At 49.7% G+C, this 23,095-nt stretch overlaps 1 protein-coding gene across 2 annotated transcripts in view; it reads left to right on the top strand.

Moving 5' to 3' along the window:
* The window catches only part of CPNE5 (copine 5), a 106,357-nt gene that overhangs the window by 30,135 nt on the left and 53,127 nt on the right, over positions 1 to 23,095 (top strand). Inside the window, exons 4-8 of one of the 2 annotated variants that reach the window (XM_004379411.2) lie at positions 12,263 to 12,366; positions 14,062 to 14,101; positions 14,307 to 14,383; positions 17,265 to 17,324; positions 19,764 to 19,827. In XM_004379411.2, coding sequence (XP_004379468.1) covers positions 12,263 to 12,366; positions 14,062 to 14,101; positions 14,307 to 14,383; positions 17,265 to 17,324; positions 19,764 to 19,827 — 345 coding nt within the window. Of the gene's footprint in view, positions 1 to 12,262; positions 12,367 to 14,061; positions 14,102 to 14,306; positions 14,384 to 14,872; positions 15,031 to 17,264; positions 17,325 to 19,763; positions 19,828 to 23,095 lie in introns of those variants that run through there. The other variant, XM_023734097.1, reaches the window with a different exon arrangement.

Below are 23,095 nucleotides of genomic sequence, written 5' to 3'. Positions count from 1 at the left end.
CCTCCTTTTCTGAATTATTCCTCCATCATTAACATAAACTCACTGCCCCTTAAGCTACCTATCTAATCTTTCAAGTTGCTGTTGTCAATTTGATCTCATATAGGTAGTCCTTTAAAAGGGTACAATGCTCAAGGCAGACGTTCCTTACTAATTAAGCTAACCTATTGTTTGGTTTAAAGAAGACTATAGGGGATATTTTTGGTTTAAAGATTATCTCAGGGCAATAGTTTCGAGGGTTCATCCAGCCTCAGTGGTTCGAGAAAGTCTGGATTCCATGAGAATTTAAAATTCAGTTCCACATTTTTCCCCCTTTTGATCAGGATTCTTCTACAGAATCTTTACACAAAATGTTCAGTAATGGTAGTCGGGCACCATCCAGTTCTGGTCTCATGGTCCAGGCCACTGATTTTCAAAGTGGGGTTTTCTAGGTCCAGGGTTCAGGGGTGGTACCTCAGGCACCAACTGTGAATCTATGTGTGGTTCCTGCTTCCTCTTCCCCCATTTAATCAGAGATGTTCATTATTTCTGTGTGATACATTAGGCATAAGCCTAAGATTTCATTTGAAGAAAGGATTTTGCTTTTCTTCCAGACTCCAAGGTTCTATGCTCTGTCCCTTGGTGGTTCATAAATCCGTCTACCCTTTGATGTTAGTGTTCAGGTGTGATTCTCAGTTGTGGCTGACCTGTTGAGGGTGCTGGGTCCAAATCCCAGCCCACCATCTTCCCAGCTGGTCTACCCTTTTGTCATTTGTCATTGGAAGTTGGCATGTTGCTGTGGTGCTGAACAGGTTTCAGTGGAGCTTCCACACTAAGGCAGACTAGGAAGAAAGGCCTGGTAATCTACTTCTGAAAATCAGCCAATGAAAACCCTAGATATCACGATAGTCTGATCCACAGCCAATCATGGGCATGGCATAAGACTGGGCAGTGTTTTGTTCTGTTGTGCATGAGGTCGCTATGAATTAGGGGCTGACAACAAGAAGTGAGAAACCAATGCTTTACCCAAAGGAAGGAACCACAGATTATTCAGACATTGTGATGCTGTTTGGGGGAAGATATAGCTATTTTGGGGTGAGCTGGGGTACAAGTGGTTCCAGGGCCCCAGGGTCATGCCTGGTGGCCTTTCAGGCTGGGCTTGCTCAAGGCCTGCCCTTCCTCAACCCCCAAGCAGGACAAGGCTGGAGACCGGGGGCTGGTGGAGAGTGTTTTGCTAGCAGTTTGGCAGCCAGGCACATTGGTAAAAAGGCCATTCCTCTAGGACCTGGGATGATTTAACAGATTATCCAGAACAATGGCTAAATCGGAATTAAGCTTTCTGGCAGAAAGTCTTTTATCATGAGCTTGGTAACATTTCACAGGCCGCTGCTGGCGTCTGGGGCCAGAGTGGGCACCTTCTCTGTCCAGGCCTGAGAACCAGGAAGGCCTTTGTCCTGTGGAGCCTGGGTCTCCTCACTCAGGCCCCCCATCTGCACCTCTGAATGTGGGAGCGAACCCTCCTGCCCCTTTCTTAACCAAAGGACTTAACAAAACACGAAATGGTCTGGGATGCTACCTGCCAAAGAAACATGAATGCGGACATTTTGCTCTGTGTGATTTTAGGCAAGTCTCTTCCCCTCTCTGGGCCTGGCTTTCCTCAAGGAGGGGTTGGCCACAGAATCCTGGACGCCTCCAGGGAGAGACTCTGAGAGAACTTTCCCGACCTGATGTGGAGGCAGGTCCTCTGTGGCCCCCGAGGCCCTCCTTGCTGGTGCCCAGACCTCTATCCATTCTTCTCCTGGCCGCTGGGTGCCCACTCAGGGCCAAACTTGGAAAGCACATTCATTCCCCTTTCCTATTTCTGTTTGAGCCAAACAGCTCTCTGGCCTCTAATTCTAATCCCAGTGAACATGATTCATGAGGGCCAGGGCTAGGCTCTGCAACAAGGCTTCCAGAATCCCCAATTAAGGAACCATCAATAATATATGAAAATTATAGGTGGAGTTACGACTGGGAAGGGTGAGCAGCTTGCGAGGTAGAGAGCCGTCTGTCAGTTCCAGCCTCCTTCTGTCCCGGTCAGCACAGCCACTGGGGGCTTTGCAGCTGTGGGATGTCTTCGAAGCTCCATCCAGCTGTAATTTGTAAAAAGGCAAGAGATGCTTAAATCAGGGGCCGTTAAGATTGTTCAGGCTTGCAGAGAGCCACCTACTCATTACTGAGGCAGGTGGCCGCGGTGAACACAGGGACGCAGTGCCTTCATCACTCCTGGGAGCCCTGCAAGGGGTGCACAGGGGTGGGGGGGCACAGCGCCCTGGTCCTCCTTCCGCCGACCCACTGGGTGCCTTTGGGAGAGTCCTCTGGTCTGCTGGAGCTCTGTTCCATCATCTGTAAAATGGAGTTGATAATAATATCTCCTCCACGGGGTCACTGGGGGGACTAAATGATTTCACGGATGAGTGGAAGTGTTTTGAAGATGAGAAGTCACGATACAAAGGGAAGGAGGGGGAGGATTGATGGAAGAAAGAAACCTAAGAGAGAGGGGGCGGTGACAGGCTTCTGGAAGAACCAGGGCACCATTCCTCTGACCTGGGCTCCTGTCACTGCCCTTTTCCTAGTTAGCTGTGTAACCTCTGGCAGAAGCCACACTTCCCCTCATCCCCTCTCCTGCCCCCTGCCCCTGTTTTCTTATTGGTTAATTGAGTGGATTTGGTTCTTTCAAGTTTAAAATCATCAGGTTCCAGGTCACCTTGTCAATCAACAAATATCGATGGAAATCATATAAAGGTCCAGGACTGGAAGGTGGAGGCCCAGGGTGGGAGAGAGAAGTGGGCAGAGGTATAAGTTAGAGACACCAGTACGACCTGACCTGTAGAACCACCCACCACTCACAGGAAGAGTTAACAAGGTAGAAGGGACAGTAAGTCCTGAAGAAGTTTAGAGGTTGGGTTGGGGGCCGGACGACAACAGAAATGAAGACTGCGTAGCGCATAGTCTCAGCCCCATTCATAAGTATTAACCACTTATTTGTTAGTGACTATATCAACGCCTTATTGATTTGGAGCCAGATTGCCTGGGTTCAAATCCCGTTCCCATCACCTACTACTGGATTTTTACGAAAATAACGTGCACTTTCTATATTTACTGACTGTGGCCTCCCCCTGCGCTGCTATGCCAGTACCTTGAAATACCTGTCAGCGGAGGCTTGTGTGTTGCTATGATGCTGAACAGGTTTCAGTGGAGCTTCCAGACTAAGAAAGGCTAGGAAGAAAGGCCTGGCGATCTACTTTTAAAAAATCAGCCAGTGAAAACCTTCTGGATCAGAACAGTCCGAGCCACAACCAATCATGGAAATGCCCCAGGACCAGACAGCATACTGTTCATTTGGGCATGGAGTTGCCATGAGTCGGGGCCGACTCGACAGCAACTAACAGCAACCTTCCTCCTCACAACCCACCCACCGGAGGAGTGGCATTGACAGCCGACAGCTCAGGGACAGCACCCAACATCCAGGTCAACTCCCTGCAAATGCCTGGGACTAGGGAGCAGTGAGGCCCAGAGCCAGGTGCTGTAGTAGGGTGGCCACAGGCCTGGGTTCAGATCTTAGTTCTGTTGCTTACTATCTGTGTGAGACAACCTGGATAATACCTTGAAGTGTGCATTTTCCCATTGCTAAAGCAGGACAAACCATTCCTTCCAAGGAAATGTGCATGAGGTGCCATGTAGAGTGTCTGCTGCATAGTTGGTCTTCCATACTGATGATAACCCTCATGCAGCCCCTAGTGTGTGCCAGGCACTATGTGTTTCCATGCATTGACTCATTTATTCTCCACAACAACCCTATGAGGCAGGTACGATTATTATCCCCATTTTACAGATAACTAAGATAAGGCTCAGAGAGATTGAGTGACTTGCCCAAGGTCACATAGTTACTGTATTTTTAGATGTAGATCACCAGGCCTTTCTTCCTAGTCTTTTTTAGTCTGGGCGCTCCACTAAAACTTGTTCAGCATCCTAGCAACATGCAAGCCTCCACTGACAGAGGGATGGTGACTGAGCAGAAGGAGCATTGGCCAGGAGTTGAACCTCGATCTCCCACATGGAAAGGGAGAACTCTACTAGCAAACCACCACTGCCTTTGAGAAGGGAGGATGGGCCAAGATTTTAGAAATCTGGAAGTCTCTTCCCAGGCTGCCTTGCTTGTTTGAGCTGAGGCTGAGCAGGTTCAGATACCTCCACTCTCCAGTGGCCTCCCTGCCCGAGGCCTCCTCCTGCCTTCCCTCCCCTGCCAGTGGCCCTAGCGAATTTCCTTCTCCAGGGTTCTGGTTTCTAAGCAGACTTTACATGTTTTGCTGCCTTTTTGTCTGAGGCCTGGGGTGTTGCTGGCCCTACCGCTTGTGAGGAGCTGGCAGGGAGGGTAAGGCCTGGATCTGAAACAGCAGCTGGCTTGTGAGGGGGAAAGGTTGGCCCTGCATTTCCCCCTCAGCCTCACCCTGTCTCTGGAAGGTTTCTGGAAAGCAACCACCCAGAGCTGAGGCCTCCACGGGACCAAGCACAAGGAACCTCTTTAGCCTGAGGACAGAAATCTTTTCAGGCATGTAAGGTGAGGAACTGTGTAGGAAATGTTAGCAGTTAGGACCGGAAGAGTCTTAGACACAGAACTGAGTTCAGAGACTTGAGTGATAACACTCCCTGGGCAGCTGGGCCAGGATTTAAGATTTAGAAAGAACCAGAGAGTGGAATCACTAACTTACAGAGCACTTTTTATGTCCCTGACTCTCTTCTAAGTACATTCCATAAATTAAATCATTTAAGCCTCCAACAACCCTATGACATAAATTTTCACGCCCATTGTACAGAAGAGGAAACTGAGGCATAGAAGGGAAGGGACTTGCCCAAGGTCATACAGCCAGTGAGTAGCAGAGTCAGAATTTGAACCGAGGAAATGTGGCACCAGACTCTGTGCTATTAACTATTTACTTCACTTTACCATCAAGTTGAAAATCCTGAGATCTGCCTCCAAAGCTGTAATCAGTGGTTCTTACAGCTTTTGGAGACATGCTCCTCCGTGAAACTGAAGAAAACCATGGCTGCTTCCCCCAGAAAATGCAGACATGTACAGACAGGTACTTGCATTCCATTTCAGGGTGTCAGAACCCCACTAAAACCCAGGTTAAGAGCCTCAAACCCTGCCTCTAATTTAGCAATTGTCCTTACCAACCTGGCCCTCAATCTGGCTTCATGGAGTAATGATTCTCCTGATATTCGGTACTTACCCGTGTGGATGGGGCTGGGGTGGCCACTTTCTACAAGATGGAGGAGGCTAGCCCTGGTCCCTAAGAGTCCCCACCGAGGCCCTTAGGTGGTCCAGCAGTAGCTGACACCCTGCCTCCCAGAGGACTGTCACAGAATGTTGGGCATCTCAGCTGCGTGGGCAAGAGCCATGCACTTTCTTAGTGACATGAACGTTACACAGGGCAGTCTGAGCAGAATGGGGGCGGGAGAGGTTTATGTCCAGTTGAGTTGGAAATTGTGTGTTAATGTGTTTGTGAGAGAGAAAATATACCAGTCAGAGCTCCAAGAGGAAAGAGAATTCTACTCAGATGGTTTAACTGAAGAGATTTTAATTCAGGCATTTCTTTCAAAGGTGTGGGTGAGGTTGAGAGAACTCACAAGTGTTAGTGCAGCACCCAGGGACTAACTATAGCTGGGAGCTGTTACCACCCCAGGACTGAAGGGCAATGGGAAGAGACAGTGCCACCAGAGCCCAGGGAGAGGCAGAGCTGGGGTGGAGGGCCTGCTGACGGGCAGAGCTGTAGTCCTGGAGGGAAACCCGCATTCCCAGAACCACGGTGCTGAGGCTAGGCAGTAGGGGGAAGAAATACCCCGACCTCTTTCTCCTCCATCACATGCCAATGCCTCCTATTGACCAAACCCAACTGAAACCCACAGGGCAAGGCAACTAGAATGATGCTGTATGAATGGAAACAGTCTCCTGGGGGCAGAGCAAGACATAGGATGGACCTGGGGCAGATGGGGGCAGCAGAAGGAGACCTTCTAGTACAAAAAGCAAGTCTCCAAATCAGTCCAGGCCTGATCACCATCCCCCCTCTGACTCCCTCCAGTGGGGAGGCTGATGCCCTGACATAGGGCCTTCCTGGCCTTGTAGTTGGTTGTGGGGCAGGAAGACCCTACTTGCCTGACCTGGGCTCTCAGTCCCAGCCCAGCACTGGCCCTGCCTGAGGGCAGTTTGGTGGAATAGCTGCCTCATCTGTCTCCAGAAATCCCAACCTCTATGTGTAGCAGAGCCCCTGGAAGCCACTTAATTTAGTCCCCAAAGAAGTTTCAAGTCTGCCTTTGAGGGTCTCACTGGAACTGATGATATGTAATTAATGCTGCCTAATTGATATTCTTGGAGCTTAGTCACAGAGATTTTAGGAGCCCTTGGGAGCATCTTTTGTGTCCTGTGAGGAGCTGTTTTCACTGGGTTTTGTTGCCAGGGACAAGAAGAGGACATTTCAGAAGGCTGTTGTTGCTGCTGTTAGCAGCTGTTGAGTCGGCCTGAGACTCATGGCAACCCCACGTACAACGGGATCATATCATTGTGATCCATGGGATTTTCACTGACTGATTTTCAGAAGTAGATTGCCAGACCTTTATTCCTAGTCTGTCCTAGTCTGGAAGCTCTGCTGAAACCTGTTTAGCATCACAGCAAAATGAAAGCCTCCACTGACAGGTGGCTGCACATGAGGTGCATTGGCTGGGAATCAAACCTCATGGACGGCTGAAGGCAAGAAATCTACCAGTGAGACACTATACCCCTCTTTCAGAGGGTGCATACCCTAATTTCCAGGCTTCCTTCTCATTTGTACTTTCTCCTGCTTTCTTCCCCAGTGGGAGGCTGTCTCAGCATCTGCTTAAGTTTCCCCCTCACCTCCCTGATTGCTCAGCCCCCTCCCCAATTTTCGCACCAACCCCTACCCGATGCACACTTGTCCATCTACCCAAAGATTCTCTAGGGTTTTTTTGGTGGAAATGCAGATTTCTGGGCTTCCCTGCAGCCTTTGTTAATCACAATTCCTATACTTGCCTGTGTTTGGTAGCCATGCCCCAGACTGTGATCAACAGGAGGCCCTTTGGCATCCTCAGCCCTGGAGTGTGGACACAGGCATTCAGAATGAGCTAGAAAGCTGTTCAGGGCTGGCTTAACTCAGGCTGTGGGCGGTGAGGGGTTAATCCTTCCTCCCGAGCAGAATTTGCCTCTCATAGCAGTTAGATGGCCTGCCTCCTTGTGCTTCCCACTGCTCGGGAGCTAATACCTCATCTCGCCAAGTCCCTTCCGGCTTGAAAACTATAATTCTATGTAGGACAAAATACAGCAGTCAAATTGATTATTTTTTATTTTTTATTTTTTTTAATATCAGTTCTGTTGTATTCCTGCCATCATCAATAGGGATGTAAGTTGGGCCTGACAGGGACCTGGTGGCTTTTTGGATTTTTAAAATCCAAGTTTTAGCATTTTTTTCCCTTTGTTATTAGCCCAAGTAATGAAGGCTCTAAAACATCTTTAGTAAGTACCGGGGGTTGTAGATTTTGCAGTTGTTTTTGATATGCATATGTTAATTAGCTCTGCGTCCTGGTAATTCATCACTGCCCAGCGTGGCTCACTTGCCCTCTTTCTGCTCTAGGAGACATTGGGGGCCCTCGGAGTCCCCTGCCCCAGTCCTGTTTCCAGGGGAACTCCATTTTCTTCTCAGGCAGAGCTCAACCTCTTGGGAATTCCCCAAGAGTGAAGCTTCAAGTGCCATTTTAAAAGCAGCCTTGTCATCTTCCCTAAAGGGCGTTTTCCTCGGAGTCTTTGCTGGGGGTGGGGTGGAGAAGGAGGCTTGCTCAAAGAAATGCTTGCTTCTTCTGGGCTGGAGTTTATCTAAAATCCTGCCAGGGGGGATTTTTTGAGGTGTTCAAGGGAGCAGGGCTGTGGATTGAGGAGGAGGTGGGTCCCTACCCTATGAGAGGATTCTCTGGAACCTAGGTACTTACCTGGAATATTCTGCAAGAATCCATTAGGAGTAATTTCCCTTTTGTCTGAAGGCAGGAGGTATTGAGAATTAGAAGGAGCCAGATAGGAAAATGCAGGGACTCTTTTGGGACAAGAGTTAAACATTGTAAGATTATTGTCGGATTTAGAAAGTGGGACAGGAATTCAGTCTTATTCACTGTGGCGTCCTCCCCGTTGCCTTGCACATAGTAAGGCTTCTATAAATGCTTATTGAGTAAACCTCATCTTTATTGGATTTTTATAATGCGTAATGACTCCAGGCAGTTAGATAAGTGACTTTGGAGTCAGCCATGCCTAGGGTTGGATCCCAGCTCTGCCTGGCTATGTGACCTTGAGCAATTTTCTTAACCTCTCTGATTCTCAGTTTCTTCACTTGTAAAATGGGTAATAGCTCACAGGGCTTTTGTGAGAATTGAATGAGATAACTTATGAATTCAGCCATCACTTGATCTATTGATCATTTAGTTGTTGTAAGTTACTGTCGAGTCGACTACTGACTCATGACAACCCCAGACACAATAGAACTAAATGCTGCCCGGTCCTGCACCATCCTGGTAATTGGTTATGGATTGGACTGCTGTGATCTGTAAGGTTTTCATTACTAGGTTTTCAGAAATAGATCACCAGGCCTTTCTTCCTAGCCCATCTTAGTCCGGAAGCTCCACCGGAACCTGTTCAACATGACAGCAACACACAAGCCTCGACTAACTAACAGGTGGTGACTGTGCATGAAGTACACTGGTCGGGAATCAAACCTGGGTCTCCCACATGGAAGGCAAGAATTCTACCACTGAACCACCACTGCCCCAACTAAATAAGAGTAGAACTGCCCCATAGGGTTTCCAAGGAGCAGCTGGTGAATTTGAACTGCTGACCTTTTGATTAGCAGCCGAGCTCTTAACCACTACGCCATCAGGGTTCCATTAAATAAGATAGTATGTGCAAAATGTTTAAAATAGTTCTGGGGCATTGGAAGTGCTGAATAAACATTAGCTATTATCCTCTGTGGAGCCCTGGTGGCACAGTGGTTAAGAGTTACGGCTGCTAACCAAAATGTCGCCAGTTTGAATCCACCAGCCGTTCCTTGGAAACCCTATGGGGCAGTTCTACTCTGTCCTACAGGGTTGCTACGAGTCAGAATCGACTTGATGGAATGAGTATTATCCTCTGTGACTGTAAGCCCACGATTATTATTAAACATTATGTCAGGTCCTGGGCTGTAAAGATGAGAAGTTGGATTCTCCTACTGCTTGCATATTATCATCAGGGGTGTGGTAAGTGCAGAGTTGGAGATGTGCAGAGGGGCTTGGGAGCATGGGGAGCTGGAGGGCAGGATTTCTGGGAGCTGAGTCCTAAAGCATTAGGAATTGGCCCCTGTAGAGGAACCTATATTAGGAAGCTAACAAAAACACTGCTATATCACTCACAAAGGAGCCCTGGTTGCAAAGTGTTTAAGCGCTTAGCTGCTAACCGAAAGTTTGGCAGTTTGAACCTGCCCAGAGGCTCCGCAGGAGAAAGACCTGGCAATCTGCTCCCGTAAAGGTTACAGCCTAGGAAACCCTATGGGACAGTTCTGCTCTGTCCTATAGGGTCACTATGAGTTGGAATTGACTCGACAGTACACAGCAATAACACGCTACAATAGTAGATGTGAGACGGTGATGAGGCCTGACCAAGGCCATGGCAGAGGAGGCAGGGATAGGAGAGGGGGTTAGCTGATTAGGTTGGCAGTAACAAGAGGTTGATTAGATGAAGCGGTGAGGGGCAGGAAGGCATCAAACCTAGTGCTGCTCAGATGATCCCATTCTGCCTTGGGTAGGAGGTTCCCTTTGCAGTTTTCTAACTTAACACAGGAATGAAAGGGGACACTCAGGATAACTTGCTGGTAACCCAGGTATTTGCTCACTGACATGAGAGGGGCCCATGTGCTGGCATTTTCCTGGTCTCCAGAGTCCCATCAGGAGAACTAATACTCAGGATTAATTTTGTATTTTGGCAATTACTTCCCAAGTCAGAAAAGCACGTTAATGTATTAAGAAAGATTAACAGTCTATTCAAAATACTTTGTCGTGCCCCTGCGTGTCTTATTCACTTGGGGGAATATTGTAATGAACAGGGCCCCAGCCTTCATGGAGCAAACAGTGCAGTGGTTTCACACTTTATCTTTTAGCCCCAGACCCCTTTTTTGAAACAAAATCGTGCCAAAGGAGTCCAGTGTCTTGAACAGGTATAAAAAGGAGCTGTTTTTGTTGCTACTTGCCGTCAAGTCATCTCCAGCTCACGGAGACCTTACTTAGAGTGAAATGCTGCCTGATCCTGTGCCGTCTTCACAATCATTGGTATCTTTGAGCCCGGTGTTGTAGCTATTCTGTCAATCCATACCACTGAGGGTTTTCCTCATTTTCTCTGACCCTCTACTTTATCAAACATGATGTCCTTTTCTAGTGATTGGTCTTTCCTGATAGCATATTCGAAAGTAAGCAAGACAAAGTCTCACTATTCTCACTTCTAAGAAGCATGCTGGTTGTACTTCCTCCAAGACTGATTTGTTCTTTTTTCTGGCAGTCCGTGGTATATTCAATATTCTTCACCAACACCACAACTGAAATGCATCAACTCTTCTTCGGTCTTCCTTTTTTATTGTCCAGCTTTCGCATGCGTGAGAGATGATTGAAAATCCCGTGGCTTGAGTCAGGCGAACCTTAGTCATCAAAATGACATTTTTGACTTTTAAGACTTTAAAGAGGTCTTTTGCAGCAGATTTGCACAATGCAATACGTTGGTTAATTTCTTGGCTGCTGCTTCCATGGGCATTGATTGTTGATCCAAGTAGAATAAGATCCTTGACAACTTCAATTTCTTCACCATTTTTCATGATGTTTTTTATTGGCCCAAAAGTAGCTACTTTGATAGAATTGATAGCCTGGAATCATACCTACTCTACCTTCCTCTCTTCCATGGCAGGAAAACCTCCAAGGAACTCAAGGCCTTGTGGACCACAGTCTAGTCCAGTGATTCTCCAAGTGGGGTCCCTGGACCAGCATCATCATCAGCATTATCTGGGAACTTGTTAGAAATGCAGATTCCCAGGTCCTTCCTGGACCTACTGAATCAGAATCTCTGGGGGTGAGGCCCAGCAGTCTGTTTTAACAAGCTCTCCAGGTGATTCTGATGCCCAGAGATGAGGAGTGACTTACCTAAAATCATTGGATTCAATTAGTGGGTGCAAAATTCTAGAGAATATGTTGCAAAGGATACTAAGAAAATTAAGTCCCTGTATCAGTTGTCTATTGCTGAGTAACAAATTTCCCAAAAATTTAATGTCTTAAACAACAGGGTCAGGAATCTGAGTGCAGTTTTGCTGGGTCTTCTGGCTGGGGGTCTCTCACAAGGCTGCAGTCAAGGTGTTGACTGGGGCCTCAGTCACCTCAGGATTCAACCAGGAGGTGGGAATCATTGGGAGCCACTTTAGAAGACTACTTTCCACAGTCCCTGTCTCTGCCCTTGCGTTTGAAATTAGTGGCATCAAATAAATACACACCTCACTCTGAAATCAGCCAGAGAAGGATGGTGGTCGTGGACTGGGCATTAAGTTCAGCAGGGGCTCAGAGAAGGAAAAGGACCTCTCCAGTTGGAGGGGAATCAAGAGGGTTTCCTGGAGGAGGCAGCATTAACAATGGGCCTTGAAAGAATGGAGGAAATGCCGCTGGTAGGGAAGGGGAAAGGTGGCTGGGAGAAGGGCAAGGATAGGCAAAGACAGTTAGGTGGGAGTGAAGGGTCTGCTCCCTACCAAAACCATCCAATTTATGTGGAAGTAGATACAATAAGGAGTCCTGGTGGTATATTGGTTAAGAGCTTGGCTGCTAACCAAAAGGTTGGCAGTTCAAATCCACTAGCTGCTCCTTGGAAACCCTATGAAGCAGTTCTACTCTGTCCTATAGGGTCGCTATGAGTTGGAATCAACTCGACAGCAATTTGGTTTGGTTTGGTTTGGATACAGTAAACCTGACAGTGTAGGTTACGGCCATAATGTGAATGGTTTCCACTATCGGATGGAGGAGCTCATGCCTTGATTGGAAGGGGATGGGGCCAGGAGCCAGGAGAAGATTTCCATTACTGCTTCCATTGCTGGCTTCCATGACTGCTGAGCCAGGGCAGAGGGGCTCCTAGTCCAGTGCTCTTCCTCCCCACAGTCTGACCCTGGGGTCCACATCTCATCTTCTCTTGCAGTTCGGACGAACCGAAGTCATCGACAACACGCTCAATCCTGACTTTGTGCGCAAGTTCATTGTGGATTACTTCTTTGAGGAAAAGCAGAACCTCCGATTTGACCTGTAAGTGGAAGACAAGTGCTGAACACCAAGCTGGGGTGGGGAGGAGGGGGGTGGAGCCCGTGCTGGGAGGTGGGGCTGCGGGAGCTGGGAAGGTGGGAGGAGCTGTGAGATTAGCGGGAGCCCAGGGCCAGACCTAGGGTAAAAGCGGGTGATGCAGTGGCTGGGCACTCGGATGCTAACTGAAAGGTTGGCGGTTCGAATCCACCAGCTGCTCTTCAGGAGAAAAACATGGCAATCTGCTTCCGTAAAGATTAACCAAACTAAATCCAAACCTACTGCTGTCAGTCAGAGTAGAACTGCCCCATAGTGTTTCCAAGGCTGTAAATCTTTACAGAAGCAGACTGCCACATCCTTCTCCCACGGAGCAGCTGGTGGGTTTGAACCACCGACCTTTCTGTTAGCAGCTGAGTGCTTTAACCACTTCACCAACAGGGCTTGTTTGTAAAGATTACAGCCTTGGAAACTCTCTGGGGTAGGTCTGCTCTGTCCTATAGGGCCGCTATGAGTCGGAATCCACACGATGGCAACAGGTTTGGCTTGGGTTTAGTTGGTTCCAGCCTCACTTCCCGACAGGGTATGGAAAGAGGGTCTGGGGGAGGGAGCAAAGGTGACAGTCTCTCCCCCTATTTGTCATAGTTAGGTGGGGGAGGGCATTGGCCAAGCTGCCTGGCTCTGAGGAGTGTGGGCTGAGGAAAGACCTTGAGGTCAGCTCTAGGCTCTGACCTGGGGAGCGCCTTTCTCCTGGTAACTGGGAGGGTGCTCACCGACCTCTCGCCTCTGTCAAAACCTGGCTGACGGGGTTCAAGGCATCTGCATGTTCATCCAAGAAAATAGAGGGGGCCTTTTCCAGAGGTTAAAGATAATGGTGGAAGTTCAATCTTCGTGAGTGGGTGGGGGAGTTTGTTTTTACGAGATGTGGGGTGGTTAAAAAGGCTTGCTTCCCAGAGAGCTGTGGGCAGGGTGGGAAAGAAGGGAGTTTGGAGAAGACATGCAGTAGAAGGAGATGGGCTTGTGGGGAGTGATGGGAGAAACTGAGACTGAGGAGGTCACCACAGCCCATGGAAGAGAAGTCACCTGGAGACATTTTGAAGAGGGAAATGCTCACGGCAGGGGCGAGAGAACGATTTGGGAGGGGATGTTGGAGGAGGGGCTGCAGTCTAGGAGAGGGGCCCGCACCACCGCAGGATCAGCCTGCAGCGGAGGTGAAGGTGTTAGGTGATAAGGCCTCCTTCTTGAGTGACCAGGCCCAAGGACCAGCAGGGCATGCCTGGGCAAGGTGAAGCGATGAGAGAAGGTCAAAGGCAAGGTATTGAGCTCCAAGGGCAGCCAAGCCTTAGCTGGGAAGGTGGGAAATGGGGCAGGAAGTGAAGGACAAGGTGGCTTAGAACCTAGACTATGAACAGCACAGAGCTGCAGAGCCTAGTTATTTTATTTTTTCAATTTTTAATGAGGTACAGCATATATACAGCAATGCGCATGAATCGAAGTGTACACCCTGTGGTGCATTTTTCACATCTGTTCACACCCATGCAAGCACCACCCAGATCAAGAGAACATATCCCGCCCCCCAAAAGACTCCCTTGTGCTCTGCCCAGTCATTGTGTCCAGAAATAACCACTGCATTGGACCCTGTTCAATGGGATGCAGGGGCCCTGATCCCCAGCTGCCTTCACCTTCTCTCTGTGTTCCCTGCAGATACGACGTTGACTCGAAGAGCCCTGACTTATCCAAACATGTGAGTTCTGCCAGGGTCTGTGCAGTGATTCTGAAAAGTCTCTCAAATGCCATCATCTGGGCTTCATTGTGGCACAGAATGTGTGTCTGATGCTGCAACCTGACATTTCAGAGCCTTTCACACTTCCAGGGCAGGGGCAGGGGTGGTAGTGACGGCTGTGAGCAGAGTGGGTGACACTGGTCTTTGCTGTACCCTGGATACACAGGATTTCCTGGGCCAGGCCTTCTGCACCCTTGGAGAGATTGTGGGATCCCCTGGGAGCCGCCTGGAGAAGCCCCTTACGTAAGTGTGTGTCGGGGGTGAGGTCTGTTTGGGCTGTTTCTCCACTGATGGGCCAACTCCTGGCCCATCTTGCTGAGGGCTGGCCAAGGTTCAGGTGTTGGGGGCAAAGCAGCCAGCCAGTCGTGATGGGCATGTGTAGGGTGATCAGGAAGAAGAGACGCCATGGGCCCTGACCTTGCATGGCTTCTAACCCAGCTATCTTAGAGGGATCCAGCCTCGGTTATTAGAGCTTCATGCTCCTGGGAGGGCCCTGAGATACCTCACTCCCACCACCTCACTCCTATCATTGTATGGGGGAAGGTACTGAGGCCCAGAGAGGGCAAGTGACTTGCCCAAGGCCACACAGCTAGGAAGTGGGGCCTCTACTCAAAGAGCGTGTTCCTCAGATTGTTCACAGCTTGTTGCAGGCCAGAGCTGGGTATGGTGAGACCCTGCCCACTCTACACTGCCCCTGACAGTCTGCACTGTAGGGTCTTATGGTGCTTTCAGGGGAAAGCTATTACTCTGAGTTGGTTCTGTGGTGAGGAATCCCAAGCTTCCCACAGTGGAGCCTGAGGGCGGCGGCTTCAGGGACCAGCTAGGGCTGGCCAGATGGTGGGGGTGACCTGTCTCATCCCTATTTCTCAGGAAGCCCCAAGGGCAGGGCCTAGGCAGGAGAGGCCTACAGACTGGAAGAAGTGTCCAGGCTATGGGGCAGGGCGGGCAGGATAGGAGGCCTAGCCTCCAGCTTGCTTCTGCCAAGTTCCCACTGGACGCGGGCCACTCAGCATGATCAGTGACTGCAGACTCAGGGGATCTCTCTCCCAGTCCCTTGTCTGTGACCCCCAGTAACTCTGTGGTAATTTCAGGGGCCCTGAAAAGGTATCCTCCTCTGGGTTCACAAAAAGGAATGGTAATAAAAACCAAACCAAACCCGTTGCTGTTGAGTAGATTCTGACTGTTAGCGACCCAGCTATCACTTATTGAGAGCAGAGAGCAGATCCAGGTCTGAGGGGGTGGGTCTAAAGCTTATACAGTTTTTTTTTTGGGGGGGGGCGGGGGGAGGGGAACCTTTTTAAAAAGAGAACACAAAATTAAATTGAAATTTACTAGGGCCCCTCCCTGGTCGTGGCCTTAGCAGTTTTTATTTGTAATTTTGTAGTCTTTGTCTGTCTTAGAAGGGGCCCTTGAGAGTAAATGCCAGGAGCTCAGGAATGTCTGCCCTGTGTTCCTAGTTAAGTGTTGTTGTTTGCTGCCATTGAGCCGAGTCAAGTTGGCTCCTGACTCATGGCGACCCCATGCAAATAGAACGAAACGCTGCCCAGTCTTGCGCCATCTCATGATCAATTGCACCTAGGACTGTCGTGATCCACAGAGTTTTCGTTGGCAGATTTTGGGAAGTAGATTGCTAAACCTTTCTTCTAGCCTGTCTTAGTCTGCAAGCTCCACTGAAACCTGTTCAGTATCATAGAAACATGCAAGCCACTGACAGATGCGTGGTGGCTGTGCATGAGGTGCATTGGCTGGAAACTGAACCTGGTTCTCCTTCATGGAAAGCGAGAATTCTGTCACTAGACCACCACTGCCCCGTGTTGCACATCCATTATTATTTGATCTTTCCAATAGCCCCTCCCTGCCCCCCACAACCATAGCTCTACCTGGATCTCCAGGTTGGAGATGCCCCAGGAATGAGTGTGTCTACCCCTTGTCAGCCCCCCAATGCCTGGGTCACAAGCCCAAGAATCCCTTGTGTCTATTTCCTGCCTGCGGTCGCGTAGTCAGCCTTTGGTGGAGGGGCACACCTTCTGGGGAGGGGTTTGAGGAAGACTTCCTGTAGAAGTTGGCTTGTGAGCTGAGCCTGAATGGAGCAAGCAGGACCTAAAATGTAGAGGTAATGGGGTATTGGTTGAGGAGGAGGACCTATTACCACCCCCACCCCCCAACTAAGGTTTTATGTGTCTAAGTCTCGTCTTGCCAACTAGTTCCTGTTTACGGGGCATCTATACTGGGCCACAAACCAAACCAGTTGCTGTCAAGCCAATTCAGACTTATGGTGCCCCCATGTGTGCAGAGTAGGACTGCACTCCCTAGGGTTTTCAAGCCTGTGACCTTTCAGAAGCAGTTCGACACGCCTTTCTTTTGAGGTGCTTCTGGTCGAACCACCAACCTTTGATTAGTAGTCAAACACCTAACCCTGGGTGGAGCAAATGGTTAAGCGCCTAGCTACTAACTGAAAGGTTGGCTATTCGAACCCACCCAGAGGCACTTCAGAAGCAATGCGTGGCGATCTGCTTCTGAAAGGTCACAGCCATGAAAACCCTATGGAGCACTTGGGATCGCCATGAGTCAGAACCATCTTGAAGGCAACTGCTTTTTTTAAAAAATTCTGGGCCAGACATGAGGGTCAGTAATTTGCTTACATGGTCTCATGCAATTCCATCAACAGTCTTCTAAGGTGGCATTATCACCCCCATCCTTCCCATCTCACAGCCAGGATACTCAGTGAGGCTCCAAGAGGCAGAGTGGTGGTTCTCAAACAGTAGCCTGCATCAGAATCCCCTGTTAAAGCAGAGATTGCTGGGCTCCACACCCCATAGTTTCTGATCCAGTAGGTCAGGATGGAGCCTGGGAATTTACATTTGTAACACATTCCCAGGTGATACTGATGCTCATTCTGCTGGTCCGGGGACCACATTTTCAGAATGACTGAGGTAGAATAACTTACCGAGAGCTTCACAACAAAGTCTGAGAAGACCTTTCTGCCCCTGGCCTGTGGCCTTCAGTCTAGTTTTGGCCTTCAGAACAGAAACCAGTCTCCAAGTATCTGAGGCCAAGTGCTATGGCCACTCAGGAGGGGAGTGTCTGCTCATGGCATGCTGTCTCTCTTCCCCTCTCTCCACAGGATAGGAGCATTCAGCCTGAATTCCAGGACAGGCAAACCCATGCCAGCCGTGTCCAACGGGTAGGTCACTGGACATCTTGGGCCCCGGAGTCCCCAGACATTCAGCCAGCCCTGCAGAGGAGGCCTCACGATCTGGTCTCAGTTCCTGCTCCCACCTCTGTGAAGTCAGCCCTCCTCAGGGGGTCAGTGAGGACCCTGGGACGAAAGACCCTGGCACTTCGGGCCCTCGATGGAGGCCCTCACTCTGCAGCTGGTCCCTGCCCCCATTCAGGCTCATGGGACATCAGGGAGCAGGGTGAGGGGCTTCTGGTAGGAGCTGTTTCCAGGAAGCAGCAGGCTAGGCACTCTCCGTTCCCTTCCTCTCTCCCTGGGCTGGTTTTTCTGCCTCCCACCTCCCACCCTTCTCTCTCCTTCCCCCCCTTCTCTTTATCCCCCCCACCCTGCTTCCCCTCCGTTGCTTTCTCTGCTGGCTATGAACCTCCTCAGAGTAGATTCCCTGAATCACCACTTTTTCACATGCGCTCACTGACTGTAGTGGGCCATTCTTGCGGCCTGAGCCCTCACCCTGACCATCTGCTCTTGGCTGGCCTCATGCAGATGTGGGCAGCGTAGACTTTCCCCACTCCCCCCTCTCCTCCTCTCCCGGTTGGAGAGTCCCCACCCTGGCTTCTTCCTCACCCCAGCTGGGGGCAGGGGAGGGAGCATCTGCTCAAGGACCAGCTGAACGTGCCTCTGGCAGATGGGCATTTTGGCTGGGTAAGCAGAGCTCTGCTGGCCGTTGCTGAGGGGTCCTAGGAGTTAGGGTCTGAGTACCTGATTGGCCGTTAAACTACCTGGATGTGGGGAAAGGGCCTCCAGAGGACCCAGGGTTGTCCACAGCCCAGGAAGAGTGTGGATGCTAATTTACAAGGAGAGTAAAATAAGGAGCAATTGGAGAGGGCTCCGGAGTCGGGGAGAGAAACAGAGAGAGCGGGAGAGGAAGAGAGAGAAAGACCTGAGGGAAGGGGGAAAGGAGAAAGGAAGTGAGAAAGGAAGGCCAAGCAGGTGGGAGCAGGTTATATTGGGGTGGGGGGGGGAGATAGGAAATAGAAGAGGGAACTCAGAGGCAGAGACGAACAGATGGAGAAATGGGGTGGAGGAGGCTGTGCTGAGGATTCTATCTCCCTGGTCAAAAAAATCATGTCTTTACTACCAGGGAGGACCAGGGCCCAGGTGGGGAGGGCCCTTGGGGTGCCCAGCTCAGCTGCCCAGCTCTAGGGGGACAAGCTGGCAGGCACTGCCACCTGCCTATGGCAGGCAAGGCTCCAGATGTGGCCCCTGCTCTGCTCACCTAACTTGAAGAGATGTGGCTGTCCCATCAGCCCCCTTGGGGGCCGGCTCCCCTCCCTCCTCTGTTTGAGAGCCTTTCCCTCCAAAAGCTGGTATCAGGAAGAGCTCCATCAGTGGTTCTCAAAGTGTGTTCCACAGACGGCATGCTGGTGGCCCCAGGGCTGGCCCAAGGTCTAAGACTGGAATTTATCAGCTTTACACAATTGTGCGGCAAAGGGGCCAGGATAGGTTGTGCATTGAGGGCCTTCTCTGAGCCAGGCATTGTGTGTGTTAGTCAGTAAAATGGGTACTATGATCACACCCATTTTACAGGTCAGGGAACAGGCCTAGTAAGGAGCCCAGAGTCCACAGCTTCTGGACAAACTGACTTTCCCTCTCCCTCCCAGTGACCTCGGCTGTCCTAGGACTGCCTGGGTTAGTCCCAGACACCAGAATGGGCTGGGCTGGTGCCTGGGGGATGGGCCGCGCCTGGCCAGGGGAAGAGATGGTACAGGTCCCCCAGGTGGAGACTCACCTTGGGAACTTGCCCTTCTGGAGGGAATTATCTGAGCAGACTGACTTTGTGTCACTGAGGAGCTGAGTGGTTGGGTGGGATCTCTCTCTCCCCAGGTGAGACCCCAGCTAAGAGGTCCAAGGGGAGGTAGCCATGGGAGAAAGCCTGGGAAAGTGGCCACTGAGAGTATTCTAGCCTTGTTCCCTCTTGTTGTTCTCCCTCCCATGATGACCCAGAGCAGCTCAGAGCTGGGCTGTTTGCTCGGGGGCTCTGGGGGTCAGCTGGGTGCGGGGTGGGGTAGCTAGCCCACAAGGTCTTTTGCCCACAGAAGTGGTCTTTGGATGGAAAGTTTGAGAACCACTGGTCTGGAAGCCTCTGGGTGAGTCTGGATGCTTCTCCATTCTAGGACTTTCACTTCAGATGCGCTGCCCTTCCTGGGGGGCTCTTGGGGAGCAGGGGCGGGGCAGCTCCAGGCCTGGGAGCCTGACCCCAGGGAGCAGTGCACTAGGCCACACTGCCACAAGTATTGCAAGAGACTCTGTCTTCTCAGGGGCTTTTGGGTAGCTGTCCTGGATGGTGAGGGGCCGGGGGGATGAGGGGGGCCAGTTCAGGGAATGTTCAGGTTTGTGTCTCGGTCTGTGTCTGGCTCTCCATTCTTTTGTCTTCTCCTCCTCCAGCGGTGTCCCAGGGAAGAAATGTGGCACCATCATCCTGTCCGCTGAGGAGCTGAGCAACTGCAGGGTGAGTGGCAGAGGGACCCAGGACAGGACCTGACAGGGGTGGGCAGTGACGGAGAGCAGGCTGGTCTCCTTTCAGGGAGCTGGGGGTAGACAGGGCCCTTCATTCTGACCTGCCTGTCACAGGATTCTGTAACATCAGATGTAGAAGACATTTTCCCTTTTTGCAGCTGAGCAAACTGAGGCCCAGAGGAGTGAAGGAACTCCCCACAGTCAGTGGCAGAGCTGGGGCGGGAGCCCTGGTCCCCTGGCTCCCATGCCATCATGGCTACCACTCATGTGTCCCTGAGCCAAGACTGCCTTGGCACCAACACTGGCTGGCGGAGGGGCCTTTTCAGTTTGGAGCCTGAGCGCTTGGCATTTAGTTGTCATTTTTTACTTTTAGCTCTGGAGTAGGGTGACACCCTGCATGAGGTTGAGGGAGGGAGTGTGTGTGTGTGTGTGTGTTGGGAAGCCAGTGTCTGCAGACAGCCCTTGGTTGTGCTTCTTCTGTGGTACTGCGGAGAAGCAGATGGGGGCAGTGGAAGGGGAGGCTGGCCACACCAGGAAGGGGCTCAGGGGGCCTGATAGCTAATAACAGTGATACATTCTAATAATAATGATAGTTATTATTTGTCAAGCAATGAGCATTTTACATACGTTATCACTACTTCTGACAAAATTCTGAGAGGTAGGTACTATTGTTATCCCCATTTTACTGGTGAGGAAATAGAGGCTCAGAGGGGTTAAGTTACCTGTCCAAGGACAACAAGTGGCAGAGTCAGGATTCTAATCCAGATCAGCCTGATTCTAAAACCTGGGCTCCTTCCCCCAAACCACGCAGACGTGAGTGCCTCTCGGGTTAATTAGGGACCACGAGGTGAGAAAATGGTGTGTCCTGGGGAGAGGAGGAGGAGGCAGGCCAGGCAGGGAGGATAGAGTTGACACAAGACAAAGTGTGGGCTAACCTGGGAACACAGCTTCCCATGGGGCTGGGGCTGGCTCAGGGTAGAGGGGCTGAGAGGGACGAGGAGGAGAACCAAGATTTTCTGATGTCCCTGGGGAGCCAGTGCAACTGTTGTATTAGTTATCTGTCAGTGTCTACAATGTTAGAAATGAAAATGAGAGAATACTGATGTCCGAATTCATTTAAAAATAACCCTAACTGAACCCGTTACATGTTAACATAAATAACATCTTTTTGAAAAAATAACTGTTTCCAAAACAAAATCATTTAGTGAGAACAGTGGCCTTACATTGCGTTTTTGCAAATCTCATTAATGTTTGGCTTAAGAGAAGACATATTAAAAAAAAAAGAGAAGATATATACGCTTCTGCAATCTGCGGTGGTATCACTGTCAGGTAATCTCTGGAAAACTCTGCATCTTAGCATTATTATGAAAATAACTTCGACCTCATGGATCCCCTGGGGATCCTGGGTTCATGCTTTGAGAACTATTGAGATAGAGGTATACTCATGTTAGCCAATGTTAATTGAGCAATTATTCTGAGTCAGCCACGGTGCTAAGTGGTTTACATGTATCAACTTATTTAGCTGATGTATATATGTTGTAGTACGTAATGTCATGTATCATAATATCTCATGTGTTATGGTTCCCATTTTACAGATGAGGAAACTGAAGCCCAGAGAGGTTAAGTGACCTGCCCAAAGTTACATAGCCAGTGAGTAGAAGAGCTTAGGTTTGAACTCAGGCAGTCTGGTTCTAGAGCCAGGGCCCTAAACCACTAGGCTGTTGTGCCACAAACTCTGTGCTCAGGGTCGTACAGTTGGAGAATAAGACACGTGAATGAAGACTGACTGTAAGAAATGGTGTAGAGGTGACCAGATAAACTCATATGCAGCTGCTCCTTCTGGTTGCTCTACTTGCCTGTTTACCTCAGTGGATCTGGAGGAAGTTGACCACAACGGCACATCTCACACGGATGTATACACAGTACTGTGGGCTTGGCGCGCAGTAGGTGCTTGTTGAGGATCTATCATGAGTGCGTGACTGAATGAATAGGTGGCACAAATAGACCGGATGTTTAGAGCGGGTTATGATGAAAACTCCTACGCCTTGGGATGTTGAAGGTCTGGGCACTATCAGAATTCAGAAAAGGGAGAGAACCCAGTTAACATACAGAATAGATAGAGCTTCTGTTTAAATTCTCTGAGCTTCAGTTTCTTCACCTGTATAAAAAAACTCGATTCCAACTCATAGCGACTCTAAAGGACAGAATAGAACTGCCCCATAGGGTTTCTGAGGCTGTAAATCTTTACGGGAACATGCCACATTTTTCTCCCACAGAAAGGCTGTTGGGTTTGAACCACCGACCTTTCAATTAGCAGCCAAGTGCTTAACTTCTGTACTACCGAGCTCCTTCTTCACCTGTATAATGGGGCTAATAGGGTTGCTGGCAGCCTTAAAGGAAATCATGAAGACAGTAGTGCGCAGCACACACCTGACTCCCGGTAGGCCTGTTGTAGGGGAAAAACATCACAAAGTTTAGTAAAGTAAAAAGCAAGTTTTATTTGGCATATATTCAAAAGGACAAAAGTGGGAAGCGGACAAGCATGCTGCCGCAGCCACGTCTGCCCGAGTCCAAAGAATATTACAGAATAGGCAAGAATGGGAAAACGGACGAGCATGCTGCCACAGCCATGTCTGCCCGAGTCCAAGGAAGGTTACAGAATCATCAGTATATATCAACATCACAAAATGGGTAGAATCATTGAAAGTGTCACTTTTTCACTGATTGGCTAGAAATTGTAATCTTACGTTTTGATTCATCTTTCTTAACAATCATTGGTACGGGTTTCAGTTACGAAAGTCAGGAGGGTCTTCATTGGTCCAACAAATTCCTGTTCACTAAATGCTAATAGAAAAAGACAAAAGCTGAGAAGTCCTTTGGCTTAGGTTTTATTGCCCTTTTGTGAAAACTTCCTTAAAATAATTTCTGAGATTGTCCCATCTGTTGTCTTATCTCAGGCCCCCCGTGTTGACGTGTCTTTGTGAGTCTGTAAGGGCTCAGCCCCAGCTGGGTCACGATTCTCCATGCTCCCGGAGAGGGAATGATAACTCCAATGTTATTTCCTAAATCAGGCCTAAATTCAATTTTCTCCTGGAGGCCTAAATGCAGTTTTCCCTCAAGCTTCTAGCCCAGCTGATGACTTCCTCCCTAGTTTATTATAAAATGAAAAAAAAAAAAAAAAAACCCCATTACCATCGAGTCAATTCCGACTCATAGTGACCCTATAGGACTGAATAGAACTGCCCCTTAGGGTTTCCAAG

This window comes from Trichechus manatus, unplaced genomic scaffold, assembly GCF_000243295.1.
Source record: "Trichechus manatus latirostris isolate Lorelei unplaced genomic scaffold, TriManLat1.0 scaffold00065, whole genome shotgun sequence".
Classification (NCBI taxonomy): domain Eukaryota; kingdom Metazoa; phylum Chordata; class Mammalia; order Sirenia; family Trichechidae; genus Trichechus; species Trichechus manatus.
This window is presented reverse-complemented; position numbering and strand designations above follow the sequence as displayed.